The sequence below is a fragment of the Stegastes partitus genome, unplaced genomic scaffold (genome assembly GCF_000690725.1).
Source record: "Stegastes partitus isolate 25-593 unplaced genomic scaffold, Stegastes_partitus-1.0.2 Scaffold57, whole genome shotgun sequence".
Classification (NCBI taxonomy): Eukaryota; Metazoa; Chordata; class Actinopteri; family Pomacentridae; genus Stegastes; species Stegastes partitus.
The window spans coordinates 760,964-786,442 of record NW_007577788.1 but is presented as its reverse complement, the minus strand read 5'-3'; the positions used below and the strand labels follow the sequence as shown (position 1 = coordinate 786,442).

Genomic DNA, 25,479 nt, shown 5'->3' with positions numbered 1-25,479 from the left:
CAATAGGGTCTTCGCACCCTTTTGGTGCTCGGACCCTAATAATAACATTCAATAACTACTGAATAAGTAACATTGAAGTTACTTACACTAACCGTCATCATTTATGAGTCAGGAAAAGGCTAATGATACCTGGCTAGCGTCATCTCCATCAGGTGTCTTTCTCTTCTTAGAGAAATGTTTGAACAAGCTCATCTGAAGATGCAGTCAGCAGTTCCATCATGGCGTGTAGATATTAGCATAATGCTATCAGTTAGTTTACCCACGTTCGCGACACTGAGTTGGCACCGGTCCCAATTAATTTAAGATACCGATATGTTATGTAACGTTAGCTGGCCATCAATATTTTGCGAATGTCTGTTTAACTTGTAAAATCTGTTCTGAGTTATCTTAAGCTAATAAGTCTACATTTTCTCCAGTAAGTCGCTGCCCTATTCTCCAAGACGACCTTCCGATGACTCTCTGAGCTGGAGCCTGGTGCTGGACGTGATGTCACTTTCAAGGCCACACTCGCTAGTAATTAACTTTGTATTAACCCCCCAAGAGTAGATAATGAGCAATATAGTTATCTGTAGTTTACCTTAGTATTCACCAATAATTAACGTTGTATTAACCCCCAAAGAGTAGATACTGAGCAAAATAGTTGTCTGTAGTTTACCTTAGTGCTCGTGAGTACCCGACCCAGTGCAGGACTTTGCTATGAAGGTGGAGACATGCGGTGGTGGTGTATTTGTGACAATAAAAAAGAAATTTGAAGGGGCAGCAGCTAGGATTTAGGAATGGCGGCCCGCCACTCCTAAATGAATGTAGAGGAAGAACTGTACATTAAAAACCACAGTTAAAAGGTGTGATCGAAAAGTTCTGAGTTTGTGCCGCAAAAAAAAAAAGGTGAATATTGCACCAGATTTTAGTTTGACTAGTATCTCCATTATTTTTGTTTACTTGTGCAGTATCACACTGCTCCCAGGGCTCCTGCAACACTTGAATTGCTCCCTGGAGGTCCCAATGTATAAAAATGTCAAATGCCATCATTAATGGGTGCTGGATCTTTGGGTTGTGAGCGTTGGCACATGCCACAGCTCAGGTTATGTAAATGTTTTTCCTCAGATGCCTCAGAACATTACAATAGAGGTCTATGTTGGCAGTCCAACTTAGGAGGATTAATTTATGTGCACAACCATTTGAACGCTGCGAAAACATAGAGTTTGATATTTCTGACCTGACGTCCCGTCTCTGGTCTTGGAAGTTACTGCTCTTTCACTGTGAAACCTGTTGTTTCTTCTCTGGCTAGTAGCTCCAGACCCACCTCTCATCACCAGGTAATGATCCTCAACATAAAGCTTGGGTCAGTTAGACACAAAATTTGTACACAAGTTTTAGGTCCATGGTGAAATCGCAAATGCGCCTATGGCCCAAATATTACAGGAGCACTGGGAGCAGTGCGTCAATGCACAGGAGACTACTTTGAAGGAGATGGCGGTATAGTGGTACAAAAGAAGCAGCATTTGTTAAAAATAAAAACATTATGTCCATCCATCCATTATCTATACACCGCTTAATCCTCACTAGGGGACACCCTGGACAGGTCACCAGTCTATCACAGGGCTACACTTCGAGACAGACAACCAAGCACACTCACATTCACACCTAAGGACAATTTAGAATCACCAATTAACCTCAACATGTTTTTGGACTGTGGGAGGAAGCCGGAGAACCCAGAGAGAACCCATGCTGCATGGGGACAACATGCAAACTCCACGTACAAAGATCACCGGGACGCAAACTGGCGACCTTCTTGCTGCGAGGCAATGGTGCTAACCACAGCACCTTGCAGCCCCTAGAAAAAAACGTTACAGTATAGTGAAATTAACTTTTTGCATTTATCACTTGGTGTCACAGAACCTCAACTGTTGAGCCACCACTGGCTTCTTAATCACACCTTGTACATTCTGGGACTATTTCTTGACAAGTATGACTAGCTTAAGCATAGCATTGCCTAAAGCTAAATGCTATTGTTAGCATGCTGGTGTTTACCAGGTGACATTTGAGAGTAAGACAAGAATAAAGGAAACAAGAAAAAGAATAAAAGTAATATAAAAGTTGGAGGCTCAGGACAGTTAAGAGGCTTCACTCTCTGGAGAGCATCGACATCTGAACTAAATTTCATCACAATCCATACAACTGTTGTTAAGACATTTCAGAGTGAATCGTCATCCTGCTGCAGCTAAAACCACAGAATTAATACAGTGAGAAAGGTTTGGAAACAAACAGGGAACTTGATATTTTTAGGTCCTACAGCAGCAGCGTCTGTACTGTGTTGATGTTTGGAGTTATTTTCAATCTTCAAAGAGTATTACATAACCTGGTATCAGTGAAAAGTCCAATCTTTGTGCTTTAAATTTTACTGATTTGTCTTTGTTTTGTTCTCAGGAAAGTGGTTTCTTTGCAGCTGCTGTCAGTCATTTTTATTCCTGGTTCATGTGTGATATATAAACTGTGACAGTTTGACCTGATTTATGTTCTGGGTCAGGGATCTGGATGTATTTATTGTCATGAACAGTCGGTTCAAAGCTGAGAGTGGATTCACTGCAGTGGCATTGAGGCATGTGAGGCTTTTACTATGAAAGGGCTGTTAGTGGCATGTTGAATTTACTTTCCTCTGTTTGCTGGAACGTTCATGTTCACTAAAGATATCAGTGAAACAGAGATCTGCAGAAGAAAACATGAGTGTGATTCATCATTAAAAGCTTTAACAGAAAAAGCAAAAATTCTTGGAGACATTCCAATTAACTGTGGTAAATTTATTTTTGATTGAGATGTTTTTGCTAATGTAGACATAAAACTGGGTTGTATGGAAGTAGACGCATTGGAGGAGGTCAAACTAAGCCTTTGAACTTCAAGTAGTTTCTGGGTGTTTCTTGCTCACATTTGGTGGTTTTTCGGTCACATTTTTCCTCACTCATTTGTCAGTAAAATATAAAGTCCGTCTTTACAAAGAAAAAAACTTCCATTTCCTTTCAAACCTGTCTAAAAAGGGCTGTTCCTCTGTCAAATAAAGTGATTTTTTTAAAATATCAATTTTAAGCTTTATTTGATAATTTTTTCCTGTTGGAACCTCATACATGAAATGTTCAAGAACTCTCAGAAAGAAGAAAATCTGACAATTACGTGTGTTTTTACAGTTTTCAAGCTTATAAATAGTGTTATTTTGGCCATTTTTCTTTGTCATGCCTATTTTTGTTGATTTAAAAAAAAAAAGAGACACATGATGAAACATCACAATATGAAGCAGAGATTTCATAATTACAACATTTTATTTTTTATTTACCTGAAATTTTTACATTCCAACTCAAAGTTGAGCAGTTATTGAGTCAGAACAGATACCTATGCAGTTGTAGCACCAGCCTTAGAGTGTATTTAACTTCTGTAATTTGAGTTGGCACTACAGCTGATCAAAATGACAAGTAAAATGCAAAACCCTCCGATTATTGGACAACTCAAACAGACATCCTGCTGAAGTAGCAGAATTTTTGGTGGAGCTGTTAGAGCTTGCATCTGATTGGTTTAGATAGTACCTAATAAAGTGGCCACTGGGTGCAACAGCAAGAGACATGATGGTGAACTTACTTACAAAGTGCTTTCTGTTGTATTTATAGCATGAACATGTGCCAAAATATGCCAGATGTCCAAAATAGAGGCTGTAAAGCCACTGAAGAAGCTGTTTGTAATTCTTCCATTTGTCATGACACTGTAGCAAAGATCTTTGCTGGTATTTTTCTGAAGCCTCAGTGTTAAGTAAAATTTCAAAGAACAATGTAAATCTCACAGTTTTAGCAGCATGTAAAAGTTGCTAAAGGCAGTTGGATCCTGCTGCAGCCTGAAGGCGGACAGTATTTAAAGGCCGGTGGTCATCGCGAGGAACTGTTCAAGTGGTGATCTGCTGGTGTATGGGGGAACATCTGTGCCAGCTGGGCGGTCAATTGCCCCGCTGAGCCAAAGAAAGCCTTGGTTATTTTAGATCTGTAAGCTCTGCTCAGAATTGTGCGTCCAAAAATAAAATAGCATGTTGAATGTGGCTGCTGGGCTGCTGGCTTCTTATAATATCATAAACAGGCCGAGGGTAGCCTGAGTTGCACGGACAGGCTCATAATGTCAATCACATTTATCAATCAGTTTAATAAGAGCAACTCAGTCATGTCTTCTGTGCAGTATGATGCAAAAAGACATAAATCGGGGGATAAAGAAAATATGTTGCACTTCTTTTGATTACTTGTTGTGTAAAAATAAGGGGAAAAAATCTGTGTAATCAGTGTGTTCAACATTTTTCCAAGTGGCCATAAGTGTTACCAACACTGGAAAAAACAGAGGCTCCACACATTTAACTTTTAACATTTTTACAACCTTTTACAAAGTGGAAAGTTGTTTTCTGTCTACTCTGCTCATCAGCTGTGAAAACATGTTTCACCACGCTGAGTGTATCGTCCAACAACGTGCTCCTCTGTTCACTGTTTAGAGCTTTGCTGCATTTATTTTCGTTTTCCTTTCAGTCTCTCTTGTTGTGTCTGTTTTGTGTCGTGTTTGTCCTTTTGTTTCATTTTCTGCCTGTTTTTTGTTTCCCTTTGTGCCGTTTTGTATCATGTTTTTGTTTTGTGTCTTGTTTATGTCATTGTGTGTCTCTTTGTTGTGGTTTTGTTGCTACATATTAGAACGAACTAGTTCCACTTTTACAATCCCTACTAACTTTTTCACTCTCCTCTGCTCTTTAGCTGAAAGATGTTTCACCATGCTGAACTTGTCATCCAAGAACTTGTTCCTCTGTTCACTGTTTTTGAGCCATGCTCCATTTAAGTAGTAGTATTCATATTTAATATTTAGATCGCAAAATTGATATCCGGATACCACCCCGACGACTGAATAGTCGGATATTCGGATGTTCGGGTCCAGCTCTACTCTTTTGTCATGTTTTTATTTTGTTTTTGTTTGTTTACAGACTGTTTTTAGTGTATGTTGTTTGGAATTTCTAAATGAAACTTGTAGGGCTGGACCCGAATAGCTGTGCTGGAATCGGGATATCAAACTTGATCTCCGAATATCCCCGCCGCCGCGGAAACGGAGCTGTCACCGCTAACCTAAACACAGAAACTGGTCTGTGTAGCCAAATGCGGCCTGTGAGTGTGTCACGCTCACTGTAGCTCGTCGGAGCCCAAGCGCGCACCCCCCCCCCCGTCGACATAAACACTCACCCGTCACCACTGTGCGGCACCCCCGAATATTTGGGATATTCGTCATTACTTGGGACCGAATGTCCGGAGATCAGACCAGCCCTAGAAACTTGGAGAGTTAGGTGATTTTAATGAAACATTACAATTTTCAGCTTAGATTTGGTTGTTTGTCATCATGGAACCTCATGTAAGAAATGTTCAAGGATCATCAGAAAGTAAAAAAATCTAACTGTTATATCTGTTTTTACAGTTTTTAGGTGATAAATTGTGTCATTTTGGCATTTTTTCCCGTACATTTTAAAGATAAATTGCCTTTCAAATCTGATGGTGTCTTTTGGGGTTCAGATGATTAAATAGTTTTTTTGTTTGTTTGTAAAGTTTGTTCTCTGTGTTGATTAGCTTGTAGCTGGTAAATTTGTTCTTGTTGTTGAAGCCACACGAGGTCAAGTTTGTTGTTGTCGCGTCTGAAACCTGATGAGTGTTTGAGCAGCTGAGTCTGACCTTTGCTGGCTACCAACACCGAGTGTCACTGTTTATCCTGGACTCTGCTGACTCTCAGCTGCAGCAGTTATTATGGCCTTTTTATTGTAGAAATAACGTCTGCTGTTTTTATGACTCTGGTTAGTCGGTCATTTCTGATAGCGGTGTTGCTCCACCTTCTGACATTTCCTTCGGAGTTGAATTAATATTTAATATTTTGAACCTTAAACTAAGCTCTGTAAAATACTTGGGCTGAATTTTGAGAATTTCATATTTCAGAACTGGGAATTTTGTGTTTTCACCCTTAAAAAAGCCATTTTAAAGGTTCAGTATCTTCTGAAATGTAACTCCAGAAACCATGAAATTTAGAGAGAACACAGACAAAATAGTTTCCAGCAAATCTAAATGATTTAATTGCTCCAGCAGAGGACATGTTTTTAATTATTGGCCCTTGAAAATTGAAGAAAGTACAAAATTTTCAAACAGAAGGTATTGTGGCCCTGGAAAGTTCCTGTAAGTCTATATATATATATATATGGATGTGTTTTTATTTTGTGCTAAAAATGCAGTCTTTGGTCAACATTTTATCAACTTTTGAAAGCCCCAAACATCTGGAGAATTTGTTATGTGGCAAGACAAGGAGACAGTTTTTTGTTTTTTTTTTTCTATTTTGGCATAAAACCCACTCAAAACCATCTAAAATGACCACATGTTTTTTTTTCTCCAAAAAATAGATTCTAATGATTTAAAGGTTCATCAAAATGACTTTAAAGGTGTAAAAGATCACAAAGAAAAAAAATTTGCCCTTAAAAATGAAAAAGATGTGCAGCATTTTCAAACAAATGTGTTTTTGAGGCCCCAGAAAGTTCCTCTAAGTGTATCGATGTATTTGTTGACATTTCACCAACTTTTAAGGCCTCTAGACTGGTAGAATTTGATGTGTGGCAAGTATGACAACACAAGGTTTGAGTTTATAGATATTTTGATTAAATGTTTACGTGAACTCATAGGTAGGAAACTGGTGTTTATCGAGGTCTATATTGTTGTTATTATTGTGCAAAATTACAAGCTGCGTCCATGTTGTCTTCATGTTGAAATTTATCATCATATGAGGCTGATTTTGCTGAATATTCCCACACAGATACTTTCCCATTTTCCATTCTGCTATGTGAAAACACTGCATGCAGTTCAACCTGAAAACTCTCTGAATTTTCATCACATGACACTTGGTCCTCATTGAGTCAGTCAGAGCTTCAAGGGTGTGTCAAGAAACTCAGAATTTTGTGGGTTAAAAAGAAAATAATAATTTTTAACTTGTATAAAGAATGGGGGGGGGGAACAATCAAAATAATGTGGAATTTAAAAAGAGGATTGAGGTAGAACTCTCACAGTGTTTTTTTTTTTTTTTATAATAAAAGGAAAAAAGCACTCAGAAAAGCATTTTAAAAGGAAGTTAGGTTTTCTTTCAATCCTGCCGAAAAGGGGCTTTTTTGTCTCCGTCCAATAAAGTGACTTTGGTTGAATATCACAATTTAAAGCTTAGATTTGATCATTTTTCTGAAACGCTATACATGATATGTTCAAGGAGTATTGGAAAGAAGAAAATCTGACTGTTACATCTGCTTGGCATTTTTGTCATTGTGCAAAGATAATACACAAAACCAGATAGATTGGGCATAATGACATACTCTGTTCTAGGGCAGCAGTTTATATATCACAAAGCACACATAGAAAACACTTTTTTAAAAACGTATGCTTCATAAAAAATATCCGAAATAAAATCGAATTAAAAGAGGATTTAGAATGAGATGAGATAGAACGCTAACAGTGTAAATTGAAGTTACAAAACGTTTTTTAAGATGCACTGACATAGCAAAAAAGTTTCCGTTCAAACTTGACTAAAAGGTGTGTTTCTGTCCTCTCAGATATCCAGGAATTTTACGAAGTGACCTTATTGGACAGTCAGAGATGGGCGGAGTCTTCCAAGGGGGCGGACCCCATGGCGCCCGTCAACCTGTGGGACTTCTCCAGCCTTCAAAGCACAACGGTGACCTCGGACACTCTGCCCAGCCTTAGCACCAGCATCGAGGTAAAAACTGCTCACATGCTGGACTCCAATCCAGCTGCTCGGTTTTGTCTTTTGTTTCTCAACTGGTTAGGCTTTTTTTTCCCCTCTCCCTATCGTTTCTCCGTAACAGAAAAGGAACGGCACTCGGTAAAAATAGAAAGTGGTAAAAATAGATCACACCTTTTAAACGTTACAGGACGACAAGTGAAGCTGCTCCTGCAGAGTGAAGCAGCCGGATGGACTGACACAGTTTGGTGTTTCACATATTTTATAAGCCATCCAGTGAACTCTGAAGTCTTTCTCCCAGAGGACTGAAAACACCCTCATCTGTTCCGATTTGTCCTTTTTACATGAGGAAAAGGTTATATCCAGGTGGCAGTGGCTCCCCGACAGGTACAAAGATGGCTGGTGCACTTGTGGGTTGAAGGATAAAGGACAAAAACTGTTATTTTTATCAATTTTTGTTTTCCTCTGCTGCACTGAACCCTGAACTTTGTGTGAAGTTACATTTCTAGTCTATAAAATACAATGCTTGTTCCAATTAAACACACCTAAATGTATGCACAAATTGAATTAACTGATTAGTTGAGTGACAGAAAAACTAACTGCTATGTATTTCGACAACTGTTTTTCAAAAATGCATTGCTTCCGGTGTCTAAACTGCATCTAAACATTTAGGATAACAAACACTTGCATCCTACACCAGAAAGAAGTGTCACAGCTGTAATTTAAGATTTGCTTTTTAATCATGTATTGATAAAGACTCGGATGAGTGAAAAAGATTTTTAAGAAAGATTTTCCTATCAAAAAAATGCATTTCAATACATTTGAGGATTTACCTATCAAAAAAATGCATTTCAATACATGTGAGACTTTCAAAGATTTTACTCATTTGGGCCCATTTCACACTATTTTTAGATTATTACAAACCAATCCTGAGAGAAGTCATCATCAGTAGCTCCACATCAACCAACTACAGCGGCAAAAGGTGTTCACTTCACCGTATAGGTGTTAAAAATATAATCATATAACAGTCAGAGGGGACATTTTTCTGCACAGTGAGAAGCAAATGTATAAATAAAAAAAAGTTTGCCTTTAAAAATACCTCTGCTGCCCTCAGGTCTTCCGGGAGGTGGTTCCAGAGCAAAGACTGCTTCATTGTAGGTTCTTGTTCTGACTGTTTAATTAAAGGCCACCAGCAGAAGACCTGAGGCCTCTCAAAGGGCAAATCTGATAAATAGGTGTGAAGGCTGAGGAGCCACTGCAGGCTGGAAACGCTGCCTTTTCCTTTATGTAATAATTAGTGGAAGCGGATGATGGCGTCAAATGTCCTCTGGGAGAGAAAATCTTAAATGGCATCCATCAAATTATTAGTCATGACTATTTCTGACTCAGATCAGTGCCTGTTTGTCAGCAGCGTCACTAATTTTAACATATTTCAGTGGCCTGAGGATTAATAAAGTGTCTCAGTGCACTGAGTCACAGTGTGCAGGATTTACTGGCATCTAGCAGTGAGGCAGCAGATTGCAACCAGCTAAATACACTTCATTTTTTTAAGGATTTTGGAGAATCTAGGGTGGCTGTGAAGTAGCAGCACCTCCAACTTAATTAATTTGCCTCTATGCTCTTCTACAGCGGATTTGAAATGAAGCAATAAAGATGTGATTGAAGTCCAGACTTTCAGCTTTTATTCACAGGGTATAACAAAAATATTGCATTGCCAATCTTGTCTAGTCTAGTCTCAAAAAGTAACTGGACACTGGCTGGTGTTTTGTTTGTTTGTTCTGTAGATACAAAAAAATAATTCTAATGTAATGAAAACACACATCTTATTTTTAGGTGCTAGAACACTGAGTATATAATTGTAAATATTCAGGGCTCCAGAGGGCAACCCAAACTCTGCCATGTGCGACTGAACATTTTCATTGGTCACCAGCGCATCTAACTTTTTGACTTTAGGGACACACACTCAGTTTCAGATAAATCCGGGATTCTAACGCAATCATTCACTCTTTTCGAAGTCATTATTATACTCGCAGCTGTTTGTAACTGTAATAACTGCAGTAACTGTTTGGAGACTAGAAGCTTCTCTGTGCACAGCCAACTACCAGCGTCTACTGATGCATGTGAGATGATCAGGGAATATTGATAAATTGTAGCCTCTGCCAATACTTGTGAGGAATTTAGGGAATAACTGTAAATTGTAGTGTGCTCTAGTGCATTTAAAACATTTTGGCGAAATTGGGTAAGTGCTGCATCTATCGATATTTTATATGAAAGACATTTAGTGAACATAAGAGAAGTGTAGCGTATATCAAAGCTTATTAGACATTTAGGAAATATTTGATTATTGTGATGTCTACAGATGCTTGTGAGGCATTTTAGGAGCATCAGTAAAGTGTACTGTTTAGATGTATGTGAAATGTGTAGCAAATGTCAACAAATTGAACTATCTACTGATAGTCTGCATGCGAGACATTTAGTGAACATTAGTAAATTGTAGCATCTATCGATATCCTACATGTGAGACATTTAGGAACCATCAGTAAATTGTAGCATCTTCTGCTAGTCGGCACGTAAGACATTTATAAATAAGTAAATTGTGCCTGCCTGAACTGCTGAACTGCAACAACTGAGTGGGGACTAGAGGCTTTCTTGAGCACAACAGCCGAGCTAGTATCGCCGCTGCTTAGAAAACATTATTAGCTTGTAAGGTCTACCAACAGTCTACATGTGAGACTTTTAAGGAAAGCTGGCAACTTGTAGCATTTACCAATGCATATAAGCTGTTCATGGAACATAAGTAAATGTTAGCATCTAACAATATTTTACATGTGAGACATTTAGGTAATGTTAGCACATTATAATGTCTACCAATTGTCTGCATGCATTATGTAATGTTCACTGCCTACCTATACCAATGAGGCGTTTAGGGAGCATCAGTAAATTGTGCCTGTCTAAACTGCTGGGCTGCAGTAATTGAGGGGAGACTAGAGGCTTGTCTCTGCACAGCTGCCCAGCCAGCTTCTGCTTTAATCTGTAGTGAGGTGATTAGGGAACATCTGTAAATTATAACTCTATAAAGCAACTTTGCATGCACTTTGGTAATGCTGTGCCACCACCACAAGTAACTTCTCAACTTGTTCCCAGTGTGTTTAAGAACTGACAAACTGGTGACCTTTATGACAATAAAAGGCGCAGTGAAAACTTTTGGGTTCATAAAAATGAAAAGATTTGGTGCACTGGTGCAGCTAATGTAAAAAGTTCTTATTGAGCTAAGCAAGAAAATTGAGAATGCAGTGACTTTTTAAATTTTTTTTAATATGGTTTGTAATTTCCTGTCTGTTATACGGTAACAAGCAAACAGGTGATAGAGATATGGGGAATGACAAACATTTGAGACTATTTACGTGCTTAAACCACCAGTTGTGTTTCATTTTTAGTGACTTTTAGATGTCTTTTTTTAGTTGTAATTTGACAAACTCTTTTCTGCGTCAGTATTACAAACTCCAGGTGAGATTATTTTGTCACTGCACAACTTGCTTTTAACCCTCTGAACTCCGAGCACCAGTTTCTGGACGTTTTATTTGCTTCTGTCACATTTTTCCTCACTGTGGACTCATTTTTCACTACAATATAAAGTCCTGCAGCTTTATAGAAACAGAAAAACCATGAAGAAGGAGAGAGAACTCAGATGTCATGAAAAAAGTAGAATTTTTTTATTTTAATTTTTTTTAATCAACATGTCCAACATTTTTCCAAGTGTCCACATATGTAACCAACACTGGAACATATCTACATACTACATACATACTTTTCTCTGCTCTGTGTAAACACAGCCTGCAGTTCATCTGACAAGTCCATGAATTTTTATCACATGATTGTTGACCACAGCCAAGACACTGAAGGTTTCACAGTTGCAGCAAGGGGCCCAGATTTGTTTTTATTTACTTAGTTTTTACAGAATCTGGTTATCATAACCCTTTTTTCTTCCATCCATCCATTATCTATACACCGCTTAATCCTCACGAGGGTCGCGGGTGGGCTGGAGCCTATCCCAGCTGACTTAGGCAGGGGACACCCTGGACAGGTCGCTAGTCTATCTCAGGGATGCACTTAGTGACAAACAACCATGCACACTCACATTCACACCTACGGACAATTTAGAATCAACAATTAACGTCAATATGTTTTTGGACCTTGTGGGAGGAAGCCGGAGAACCCAGAGAGAACCCACTCTGCACGGGGAGAGAATGCAAACTCAAAGCAGAAAGATCCCGGTGTCCCCACCGGGGTGCGAACCGGCAACCTTCTTGCTGTGAGGCAATGGTGCTAACCACCGAGTCACCTTGCAGCCCCCCTTTATTCTTGACATTTTTAAACAAGACATGAAGAATAAAGTGATTTTTGTTCAAATTTCTTTAAGATTAGATTTAGTTAATTTTCCAGATCAAACCAAAAGTTGCACATGGCAAATGTGGAAAATTGAACATCTTTTTAACTTTTCTTTCTATTCATATAGTTTCAAGATGATAAGCGGTGTAGTTTTGAGGATTTATCTTTTAAGTTGACATGCCTCTTAAATGAGCTGTCAAGTTTTGCACTTCTGAGGGTTGAAATTGCAGCACATCTTCAAAAACGAGTGTTTATCTTATTATTCATGTTTTATCATTCTGAGTCCTGACTATTGTCATGAATGCAGAAGTCTGAAATACAGAACAAGTGATTAGAGAGGAAAAAAAAGTTCAGTTTAGTAACATGAAAGATAAACGGTCTGATCTGTTTTCTATGTTCAACAGAATGAATGTTACTGTCAGCAGGCTTCTTTCGTTTCTCTGTAATCCTGTGTTTTCATAGCAGTTTATGGGATTAGCCAGAAATTGGAATATAATCCACTAAATGTTATTTTCTGTCTTTGTATGAAATTGAATTTTAAGGCTAAAGTTTATGAAGGAAACGGCAGCAAACAGCTGGCGTCTGATTCTCTGCAGCTCAGCGCTCAGACTCTGGGGAAGCAAATGGACTTTTTGGTATGAAAACATTCAGATTAGTGCGTCTCATGTCTCCGAGGTGGCCGGAGGTTATGTTTGTGAATGCTGATGATATTATTCTTTGCCTCGTGCACAAAACGGGACAGTCCAGCAGGCACTTAGTTTAGAGCATCATCCTGCAGACTGACTTTCAAATACCACTGGTGATGGAAGCTGCTGTCTGTCAGCGAAAGATGCTAACAGCAGCTCTGAGGTCTTTGGTTTTGGCCGCAACTTACATGAAGTGACTCGAGAACTGCTGCATCAATGTTCTCAGTTTATATTGTATTAGAACATAGTGGAAGCTGCATTTTTCTCTACATGAATGTGTTCAAATTTTGTGTATTAGTAAAAATGTAGAAATAGTTTAAATTATTTGTTGACCTGTCAAACAAAGTGTCTTACTGGTCTTTTGTTGCCTGTTATTATTGGTCGTTTTGTTTTCTTGGAATTTAGGTTTTTTTTGTTTTGTTTTGTTTTTCTGAAACCTGTATTTGTCCTACAGTAGAAGGCAACAGGACCTTTTAGTTCTTAAAGATGTTTTGTGTTCATCCAAGATACTTCCTCAGCTGTATCTGCCTGGAGTTCCAAGTATTTATTCTCAGCCCCAAATTATGCTTAGGCTTATGAATGTTTTTGGACATAGTTAAAATTATTCATTCTCTTTTTTTCTCTCTTTTTTTGCTCGTTTGTCATTTCCAGCCAGAAAGAACCCATTTGTCAACTGCAAATTCCCTGTAAATCGAATGTTGCCGTTGCTAATATTGTATGTTTTGCGTGTGTGTAAACATGATGCACATCCAGGGTGAGTGGAGGAATGTATGTGATGGTTTTTGCTTCTTTAATAGGCTAACAGTTTCCCCCTGTTTTTAGTGTTTGTGCTGAGCTAAGCTAAGCTAAGCTAAACATGTCCTGGATTCATTTGGAGCGTCTTGCTTTGTGCAGATAAAAGCCATTAAAGTGACCCCTGTGGGCCTTTCTGTTTTATTTTCCTCCATCTGATCCAGTCACAAGCTCTGCACTGTACTTTTTTTTGCTTGAAGACGAACATTTTCTTGCTGTGAGTGAAGGTTTTTTTTGTTGTTGTTGTTGTTGGCTTCATTACGTTCCCAGACCGTGATAGAGCTGCAGCTGAATCAGCCAGATGTGGTCACGTTGGTGTGATAAGGCTTGTTAATGGCCTAAAACTTACTTTAATTAAGGCTAATTAATGACCTGAAACTTATATGAATTAAAGGTCATTAATTAAAATTCACCAATTTATGGCTCATTCACTGAGGTAAAGCTCATTATTGACCTAAACATGTACATCACTCAAGGCTCATTAATGACTAAAAATTCACCAAACTGACCAAATGACCTGAAACTTACACAAGTGAAGTCATTTTGATGACCCTAATCTTGGATGAGCCACTGCTCAATGACAACAAATTCACCCAATCAAGACTCATTAATGACCTGCAACTTACATGAATCAAGATTTGTTAATAGCCAGAGACTGGTGAAACAGACTGAGGAGGGATCACAGGACTGCAATCTAAGTGATAAGTGGCGTTGCTTTGACTATTCTGTGTAGAGATGACTGTCCCAGCTTAACAGAGATTCCTTCGCTCTTCTTTCAACATAATTTATTTGTTGCAAGTCGAGTTCAGTGGAAACATTGCAGAAATAGATGAGAAACCTTTTTTATAAAAAATTTTATCAGCGGTATCACGTTTGAATGCGATAAACTCTCTACATCTGGCACTGAAATAGAACCGAACCACAGACAGGATGTTCAGATCCAGTTTTTGTTGTAGCTGCTGTGTTGTTTGCATTGAATGCCTTCTCTTTCTTCCCTCTTTCTCTGACTGTAAAACACGTCGTCCTTCGTAGGACTCCCCCCTCCTAAATGAAATCCTGCACACGTTGGCTCAGGCCAAACGCTCGCCTGGCCTTCACCCACAAGTAAGTACTGGACTGCTGCTGTTGGTGGGGGGGTGTCCACCTTTGCCGCATGCCCCATCAGAACTCATGTGCTTTGGACCATCAAGGGGCTCTGGGTCCAGGGTCTGGGGTCTGGGGTCTGGTTGGCCCAGAACCACCTTGAGGTGTCGCTGTGGTTCAGAAGGTCTGGGGTCTGAATGTGAACAAAGTGAAACCAGAGAAGAAATCCAAGAAACAGCCGAGATGAGAACAAATTTCACTGTTATTTTCTTGTTTTATTTACACGTTTTGAAGCATAAATGAATACTGCTGATCAAGTCTGCCACAAATTCTTCATTTATAAAATTTAATGGCAGTTTTTCTTCTACTTTTTAAGATCTGTGAATTCAGATTTTTTTGTCAATTACTGAGGTTTTGCTGTTGTGAAATGTATCATGTTTGGACATTATAATTCATTCTAGCTCAACCTCAGTAACAAGTGTCAGTAAAATTGCAATACTGTAACCTTTATAAAGGTGCAAATTATGATTTTTTTTGGTAGAATTTTTAGCGCAAAATTTCACATGACTGCATTACATTAACGACAGTGATATTTGGAGTTTATTGCCTCATTCTTTACAGATTTGGTTGACATTTCCAACACTTAAAAATTATAAAATAACAAGAGACATAGTTTAAGATATTAACTAGGTTGTTACCTAACAATTGCTGTATTTTATATAGTATTTTTTAAGATTGTATATACAATAGAAAAGTAAGTAGAAACAGCAACATTAAAGGAAAAACAGTTTTTTACACTCTGGTTTGGTTATTTTTGTCTTAAAAAGAAACCAACTAACTCAATGGAAAGTGGAAACCGTATTTGAAAAAGTCTTGACGTAAACACCTAATTCACACGATTGATCATCTGTTTCTACGTCTTGAAAATCATCACAACTTTCCACATTGCAAAAACCTGATTATCAAATTTGTATTAGTTTTCTCTCATTTTAAGTTTTTTCAGCTCCACCTTCTCACAACATCATGCAGATGAATTAATTTATCTAAAGCTGTTAATGCCAACAAGTCTAACTTACGTTTTCTGTTTTACTTCTTTTTTTTTTTTCTCAACATTTCAAAATTTGCTTTAAAGTCACTTGAATTTAAGGTAAAATTTCAGTATTTCTATTCTGGTGGTTTTGATTAGAAGAATGTAGCAGCTCCAGCTCCCCTGAGTTATTGTGTAAATTTGGTGTTTTAACACATTGTTTTGAATCCAAACTAACATTTTAAACCACCAAACTCTCACAATAACACAGGGAACTGAAGCTGCTACATTCCTGTCTGTATTACCATCAGACTCCATAGACAACAACGGTAGTTTTATCTCACAAGACATGGAAGTTGCTGGTCTTCTTCCATCTGTCTTTTGTGTTTTGATCTATACATTTATATCCTTACTAATGTGTTAATGCACCAAAGTCAGACAGCAGTGTACCATCAAATTTCATGTTCTGTGAGATAAAAATATTGTTTAGAAGGATGTAAAGGGTTCAGTTTCCTGTATTATTGTGCAGCTTTTTGTTTTAAAACATTAACTTGTATCCAAACTAACATGTTAAACTACCAAAATCACTCAATGACATAAGGAACTGAAGTCGTTACATCCCTGTCTTCAAAACCACAAGAGTCAATTAACAAAAACAGTAATTTTACCCCGTGGAACGCAGACATTGCTGGTCTTCTACTGTGTGACTTTTGCATTTTAACACATTTATTTGTATCTTAACTAACGTGTTACAACACCAAAATCAGATCGCAGTAGACCAGCAGCAGATTTTGAGTCTAGTAGCTTTAAAGCCACCAGATGCCATCGACAGAATCAATAATTTTACCTCACGGAACTCAAGAGTTGCTTGTCAAACACTATGTGATTTGGGTGTTTTACTCCCTTCATACGAGTCTAAACAGCGACTTTTATTCTCTCCAAAGCAGTTAATGGAAACAACTAATTCATTAGTTTTACAACATCTCAAAAGTTTACTTTAAATTCTTATACAGAAACACAGCCTCTTACTTCTATAGGCCAGCTCAGAACGCTGCGACGGGCAGCTTTGTTTATACTGATGTGAAGATGCTTGGCAGGACTTGACTTCTTCTCTGGTTTTATGTTGTATTACGTGTGTTATGTGACTCCAGATCAATAAAGAAGAACCTCAGTGACACTTTGAGGCGTATAGTGGTGGGTTCAGGGGTCGTGGTTCATCATGCTTCATTCGTTGTTTTTTTTTACATGTTGTTGGGTCTGAACAGTACAACTCCTGTCCTCAGTGCTGGAGAATTGATATCACAACACGTGCAGCTTCCAACGGAGTGGTGGCCTCAGCTTCTATCTTAAAGATATCAAATAATACATTTCTTCTCATTTTAGTGTTTTGTCCAAAAGTAAGTATAAAATAAATCACATCAGTAATGAGATAACTGAAACAGTTGGAACAGTAAATATGAGACATGCACATTTTTGGTAAAAGTTAATGCCTAAATTTAAGGTTTTTAACAGAGAAATGTTGTCTAGTTGTTTAATTTTACTTTAAGTGGTTTCAGATTTCATGATTTTACTCACACTTCCGGTTAAATAATTTGTTTAATGATAAATAATCCAGCTAAACTGCACACATGGATAAAAATAGCTTATGAACATGTGTTTTGACTGTAAATGGGAAGCATAATCTGATAATTTTAGTTTTTCCCCCTGAAATTAAAACAAAGCCAAAAAAAGAACAACAGCTGCATGGAAGCAAGGAAATCTACAAAAACAAAAAAAGGCCAGGATATTTTAAAAAGTATTCGTAAATAATGTTTTGTTTGAAAAAACTTAGTTATTGATGTTAACCTGCATTTATATAGTTTGAAACTATTTAAAATATATGTCAAGGTGTGCAGTTGATTCCTATTTAGTTTTTTAGTTTTTAATTTTGAAGTCTATTGATTACAAACTCAAAAGTTTTAGTTTCTAGTCTGTTATTATTTTTTAGTCTTAACTTGAATTTTAGTATCTGAAAAATGTATACATATTTTAAGTTAATTAACTGAATGACATTAAACCTAAACTTCCAACCTGCAGCAGGCTCCTGAACCTGGACCCTCGATGTTGCCTCGTAGTTTACAGACTCGGAGCGACTGGAGCTGTACTGATGTTCAGGACCTTCATGGTGGTGGTTCATGTGGATTTCAGTTCTGGTTTTTTGTGCAGGTTACAGTCATACTTTGGCTCTTTAGGTTTCCTGTGTGTGTTTTCATACTGTGCTGCTCCTAAAACGCATCGGTCATCCTCACATTGTTCACATTTTTAAGTTTCTAAGCTGACATAAGTGACGTTCTTATACAGTAAATGTCTTGGTTTAAAAACAAAAAAAAGATAAAACATTGCACAACCATGACCCATTTATGCAAATTCCCACTGTGAAGCTCAAACAGACGTCATCAAGCACTTGAAGCTGTGTTTGCAGAAGCCAAACTAACATCTGATTCATCTCAGGTCATAAAACAGAGCTGACAGAACAAAGTGGATGGATGTGAACGTTTGGCAGCTAATTACACTTCCTCAGGTTTAATGTTGCAGCATTTGTCTGCAGCTAAAATCACTTTACAGATTTTGTTTCCCTTTATTTTACTGGAGATAGCTGTGCTCAGCTCGTTTCAAAACCTTTAGAACGACAAAAATCGAAAGCATATCGCGTCATGAACAGCACTGAGCAGAAGGTTTAGAGGCTGTAGATAAAGGCTAAAATATTTATCATGATAAAATAGTTTTTGCCAAAGTGTTTTCTCATTATACAACCTAAAAACAAATGTTTGGCCCAACAAAAAATATTTACACAACAGTTTGCATCAGTTTTTTGACACCTTCTAATAAAATAATGTCCAATGATTGAACTATATTAAGTTATGTATTAGTTTTTCTCTTACAATCAATTGGTGTTTTCATTCCCAATTTAAAAATTGGTGGCATCAACACAAGTTTTTGAAGACTTGAACTCTTGATGTCAAGGTGTAGGAAAATCAAATTATCAAGCCATTTTAATTAGTTTAATTTAAACTCAAATCTCTGCATTAATTGATTTAATGCACAATTCAAGTTGTAGTAAACACAATATTTAGATGAGGCAACATTATTATGTCAACACAACTCATCAAAACACTGTTTGCAACTTAAAAGGTTGATCTAATTCAGCATCCATTTTATAAAGAAGTGGAAAAATGTCTCTAATTACTTTTTTTTTTTAAGACTGACACTGGCAGCAGTTCAGCTGAGTCACTAGTGGTTTCACAGATGTACAGAACTTTGTATTGATTATTTTGTTATGTTTTTGGCGCACAAACATCAGGAAGAAAGCTTTGGAAAATTTGTTTCAGCTGAACAGAAAGGACACAAACAAGCAGATTGTGTGTTGCTTTAAAAACATGTTCAATTCAATTTTATTTGTATAGCGCATATTTACAACAAGTCATCTCATAGTACTTAACAAAGGCAGAGACAGAAACACCCAACAATCCAAAACATTTGGATTCCCTATAAGCTTCAGCAGTCCGCAAGCAGTCTGCAACAGTGGGAAGGAACCGAAAACCCCCGCAGGGGAAAAAAAACCTCTGACAGAACCAGGCTCAGGGAGGGACGGCCATCTGTCTCGACCGATTGGGTGGATGTCGGATGAATTCTAAAATTTAGTTTACAGTTAAACAAGTTATTAGAAGTTATTGTCCTTTTGTAACAGGAGGCATCATGGTGGGGGCAGCAGGATGCAGAAAGGTGAGGCCAGCGGCTGTAATTCAGGAGCTCCAGATCCAGAGACATCCACAGAGCGAGCAGGCGCAAGAGAACCTCGGGGGGAGCTACAATTTAGGGAATCAACTTTATTAAGTTTTTTCTGTGTCATTATATCTTTATTAGAAAATTTGACATTAGAAAATGCAGAAGATACAATCAGTGTGACATTGCAGAAAGAACGTTATAGCAGGAAATGTGAATAAGAGGAAAAACATGCAAAACATTCTTTTACTATTACTTGTGCAGAAATGACCACCAACAACTGGGACTAACCCCCAGAAAAGCAAAAAGATGAAAATAACAATATTGAGTTCGAAAATGTAGTTTCTCTAAAAATTAAAGATAGTTACAATTACAAGTCTTAACTGCCTGATGAGTCTTAAATACGTGTTAGTATAGGTAGAAATCCTAAAGTTATGAAGCCAATTATTTCCACCCAACCGGTCGAGACAGATGGCCGTCCCTCCCTGAGCCTGGTTCTGTCAGAGGTTTTTTTTCCCCCCGCTGGGGTTTTCAGTTCCTTCCCACTGTTGCGAACTGCTTGCGGACTGCTGAAGCTTATAGGGAATCCAAATGTTTTGGATTGTTGGGTGTTTCTGCCTTTGTTAAGCGCTATGAGATGACTTGTTGTAAATATACGCTATACAAATAAAATTGAATTGAATTGAATTATATTAAGTTTTGTCAACTTTAATTTAGTAAATAGAATAGAATAGAATAGAACTTCATTGATCCCTGTGGTGGAAACCTCAGGGAAATTGCTGCAACAACAACACCAACACAACCTCAGCAACAATAGCAACAACATTAATAATAATAACAACAATAGTAATAATAACAATAACAAACAACAACAACAATGGATACAGTAGCAAATTGCCAAAGTGCCTAAATATTGTACACAGTCCGGTGATAGAGCATGATGCTCTATCTCAGCCCAATGTCCTCACTCCTCACCCCTCGCTCCCCACCTCTCCCTGCTGCTACTGAAGCAGAAATTTGAGTTTAGATTAACACGATGTTAAGTTGATGCAAGTAACAGCTTTATTATGTCAACACAACTCATTTGCAACTTAAAAAGTTTCTTGGAGGGGCGCCGCTATAGCTCACCTGATTGAGCTGGTGTCCCATGTGCAGGGCTACAGTCCCGATGTGGAGGTCATGAGTTCGAATCCCGCTCATGACCCTTTCCCACATGTCCTCCCTCCATTCTTCTCCCCCACTTTCCTGTCTCTCTCTCACTGCACTATCATTAAAGGCACAAAGGCCAAAAAAATAACTTAATAACAAAAAAAAAAAAAGTTTCTTGGAATTGGCAAATTACTTTTTTTTTTTTTATCATGCATTTATTTAAATTGTGACAATAAGTTCCTTGCATTACTTTTGTTGCTTTAGAGTGACACTGCCTGTAGTTCAGCCAAAAAAAGCCCCATAATTTTTGTCACGTGACTGTCGGTTACTGCTGAGTCACAGATGGCTTCACGGATGCACTGAGAAACACTGAATTTTTTATTTTCATAGAATCTGGTTTAAATGAACTGTTTATTTTTGCAGATTTATTTATTTGTTTGTAGAATAAAGTGATTTTGATGAAACATGCACAATTTTAAGCTCAGATTTGGTTGCGTTTTCAGATTAAAGTGCAGCTGAGTAGTTCGAGGACTGTCGGAAAGTTGGACGTCTGATGATTCCGTGCAGTTTGTGGCTGATAAATGGTGACATCATCGAGATGTATTCCTCTGTTTCTAAAGAAAACCTGCCTAGTGGGCTTTGGGGTTGGGAGGGTTGAAAAGCAGCAGGTTTTTCAGGGTGCGAAATGCCGCTTACATCACTTCCTGTGTTGTACAAGTGGGTATTAAATACACCATATGACAACGATGACACACAAGAGGGGGGAGGGGGGAGGGGGGCAGCAGCCACATGACAGATTCAAGGAACTGTGAATTATTCAAACTTGTGATTCCCACTCGCCCACGCTGCCTCCACTCCTGCTGCTGCGACGCTCTTCCTCCTCCTCCTCCTCCTCAGCCATTTGGCGTTGACTCACACATGTAATCACAAGCAGTTAGTGTGTCTTTAAAGGTGTAGCGCCCAAATCCAGAACAAAAGCTGCAGCAGTGTTTGCTCTGACTGAGATGAAGGAGTTTCAAGTTCAGCAGGACTTGACGGGTTTCATTTTTTTTAAGCAAAAATTTTGCTTTCGGCCTCTCTTTTTTTCTGGAGTAGCAATTTCCCTGAGGTTTTGTACCGAAGGGATCGATAAAGTTTTATTCTAATTCTGTTCTATTCTAATTCTCTTATTGTAACCTTTTTATGCTTTTTTTTTTTTCTCGTATGCTGAAAATATTGGAACTTCAGATTCTTTCTTGGGCAAAATGACACATCTGGAGCTGTCACCTTGGATGTTTTTTCACAATTTCACAACACTTCAAAGAATGAACACTTAACCAATTGAGAAAATGATGTAGTTGCAGCCCTAGTAACTATTTCTACAAAGCATTTTTTATGCAAAAAAAGGGGAGCGTCTTTAATTTTTTTTTGACTCTTGAACATCAGGATTCACATTTTTAACCATTTTTCAAGAAAGAAAGTGATATTTAAAAAAAACAAACAAAAAAAACAGGCTAACTACGCTGTTGCCTTGCAGCAATCTTTCTGCTAGGAGTTTGCATGTTCTCCCCGTGCAGTGTGGGTTCTCTCTGGGTTCTCCGGCTTCCTCCCACAAGGTCCAAAAACATGTTGAGGTTAATTGGTGATTCTAAATTGTCCATAGATGTCAATGTGAGTGTGCTTGGTTGTCTGTCTCTCTGCGATAGACTGGCGACCTGTCCAGGGTGTCCCCTGTCTTCGCCCTAAGTCGACTGGGATAGGCTCCAGCCCACCCGCGACCCTAATGAGGATTAAGTGGTGTATAGATAATGGATGGATGGATGGAAACAGGCTAACTAGCAGATTATTATGGAACATGTCCAGCCCTGATAGACTTTTATAGTCGGGTTGATACTCTCGTAACAAAACAAGCATATTCATTTCTACCAAAACTGATAAATTGGGCGGCAATGAATAATTACGTTTACCATTGATAATTTTCATGATTTTCTTTTTAGATCAGTTGTTGGTCAGAAAATGGTGAAAATTGTCCAAAACCTTAAGATATACAGTTTACTGTCAGAGTAATGCCAGAAAACATTCACATTAAAGAAACTGCAAGACTTTATTTTCCTAAAACATCATTAAAACCAGTTGCTCAATCATCAAAATTATTTTTATTAAATAGAAAGATAATGATGGTGTTTGGATGCAATAGTAAGTTTTAGAGAATCAAAGTAATTTTATGTCGAATGTTTGGTCAAAATTTTAAAGTTTCTTGCACAAAAAATGTGTTAAAAATGTGCAGTGAAATTCTTTTTAATTGATAGGAGTCATTTATAATAATTCTGTGATTGTTTGCTGGCTGTTACGATATTTTCAAACAATCTTCTATTCAATCGTGTATACAGTGTTGCGTTCAGGCAAAATGGGACGTCTGGTGTTTTTGCAGATGAAACACACGTTACCAAGCAAAGTAAATAAAAAACGAGAGCATGTAAATGGGAAGTTTATGTTTTAAATCTACACTGCTGTAATATAAGAAATGGTGTTTTCTTATTTCATTCCGCTTCCTTTAGTCGGTAGTGTGACGAGTTCCTGTGCCGAGTTTTCCTGCGTCACCTGAACGCAGCCTGAGTCAGTAGGAGCGGGGTTCGATGCGTGCTGCTGCCGCCGCTCAGCTCCGGATCCCGCGATGAAGGAGCACCGGGGGCGGCATGAGGCGGCTCTCCGGTGAACAGCCTCTACGCCGCCGGTAGACAGTCGGTGTGTCGGTTCGTGTATGTAGCGGCATCTGACAGCCGGACGGACCGAGACATGAGATGCTGATGTTGGCGGGCTCCGAACCATGGACTGCATCTGTATTGTCACGACTAAGGTAACTGCGGAAAACGGCTCATAAATCCGCCACAGACGAACACTTGAGAGTTTGAATTTACTCCACCGTGAGTCAGTGTTAAATTCGGTGTGTGTGAGATATTCTGCTTTGGACTTAATTCAGTTAAAAATTTACTTTTTAACAGCGGTCTACTGCTCGTTCCCATTGAAACCGCGCAGCCAACCAACGGAGGCTGGTAGCGGGTTAAAACATTAAAAAAGTGACCTTAAAAATCTCTTTTGTATTTATGGATTATGCCGAATTGTAAAGAAAGCCGCCAACATCTCAATTATGTTTTGTTTAGCTTTCACGTTTGTGTATTTTTGCCTAAAAATACAGAATTGCTTAGTTTGAACTTTTGTGAATGGGAGTTTGGCGTTACGTTTTTCTCCGGAGAGAGCGGCGATTTTCTACTTTATTGAACTGCTAATCCGTGGTTTTTAAAATGCCAACAGCACAGAAACGTTAGATGACGGTTAGTTATCGCCTGGTTTGATTAACGTTTCGCAGTCGTGTCTGTGTATTGATTATTGATCAGTATAATTATCAGCTGATTGCAGGCTGGTTTAAGAGTGATGCAGAAGCGTCCTGTACGCATTTTAAACAACTTGCACTGGTAAACATGACTGTTTTTAATTTATTAATCTGGGGAACAGCTGATAAAACTGTGCTGCTGCCTGATGTGTATTTTCAGAGTGGTTACTGAGTTGATTTTGCTCCCTTCAAACCAGTTTTGAGGCTGGAACCAGCGACCTTTTGCAGTCAATTCAGGATGTATGCTGTCCTGGAAAACCTGGAAATTCCTGATTAGTTTCTCAGCTCTGAAAAGTATCCAAAAGATGAGAGGCAGTAAAACATAATAAATGTGGAAATAATGCACCTTAGAGGAGGACATATTTAAAAATTTCGGTGTGTTTCTTCGGCTGAATATTAATTTTGCAGGAATCAATAACTGAACGAAGTGTGTTTAGCTCTTTAGTACATTTTAAATATTAAAACATTTCCCCTAAACATCTTTGACATCTAATTGAAAACCTTTGGGTTATATTTTTACACTAATTGAACATATTAATCAGTTAAGCTGCAGCTAATTCGACAGGAGATTTCTTCACTGGCTGCAGCTTCTCAGTTTTGTGCGTCACATATCATTAAATGGATAGATTTTAATTTTTTTCTTTCTTTCTTTTCATCAAAAGAGAAATGTTAAAAAACAGCCACGAGGCATTTGTGTGTGCTTTGGGAGGATTTTACAAACATCAAAATTAAATCAGCTCTGTAATTATGAATATAATCAGTAATGATGAAATCCTGAAGCAGTTTTGACACTCATCCTCTCATTTGTTTTTACATAGAGATCGCTGTTTGAATTAGTCAAATTTTAAATTGTGCTGCAGAAGAGAACAATCTGGAAAAATGCTCTTTAAACCACATATGATGGATTTTTGTATCCTTATAACACTAAAGAAATAACATGAGTCAGTGGCAGGCAAACAGCTGATTTATTTAATTTGCTGTAATATGCTGAAATATTTATTTTAGAGCGTCTTACTCCGACATAAAAACAGATACTATAAATATAGTCTGTTTTTTCTTGTGTTTGATGCTCTTGAACACTCCTCTGAACCCGAAAACGAAGCTCTGCTGGCAGAAAGTGGACGTGACCTTTGTGTTGGTATTTGTTCAGAATTGGTTCAGCAGAATCTGTGTTTGAAGATCAAACTCTCACATCCAGACGTCTGTTCAGGAAGTTTAAACTTCATGACAGTCGACCTTTAATGATGTCAGCTGATGTTCTTCCATGTTGTTCCTTAGGCACCGGATTTTTAGATTTTATTTTATATAGTTTGTTTTGGAATGTTTTTTAGTTTCATCACAGACATTTTAAATCTTGTCTTTGCTGCATTTCATTAATTTAGTAATTGATACCAACACTTTGAGGCGTCAGCTGTCAGCTGTCACTAACATGAACCAGATATGAGCTT

At 38.1% G+C, this 25,479-nt stretch overlaps 1 protein-coding gene across 7 annotated transcripts in view; it reads left to right on the top strand.

Annotated features, from left to right (window-relative positions):
- dlg1b (discs large MAGUK scaffold protein 1b) overlaps positions 1–25,479 on the top strand; it is a 209,178-nt gene that overhangs the window by 51,739 nt on the left and 131,960 nt on the right. For 4 of the 7 annotated variants that reach the window (XM_008275706.1, XM_008275705.1, XM_008275704.1 and 1 more), the window contains exon 3: positions 7,625–7,788. In XM_008275706.1, coding sequence (XP_008273928.1) covers positions 7,625–7,788 — 164 coding nt within the window. Of the gene's footprint in view, positions 1–7,624; positions 7,789–14,672; positions 14,745–23,287; positions 23,498–25,479 lie in introns of those variants that run through there. The other 3 variants (XM_008275701.1, XM_008275700.1, XM_008275708.1) reach the window with 2 other exon arrangements.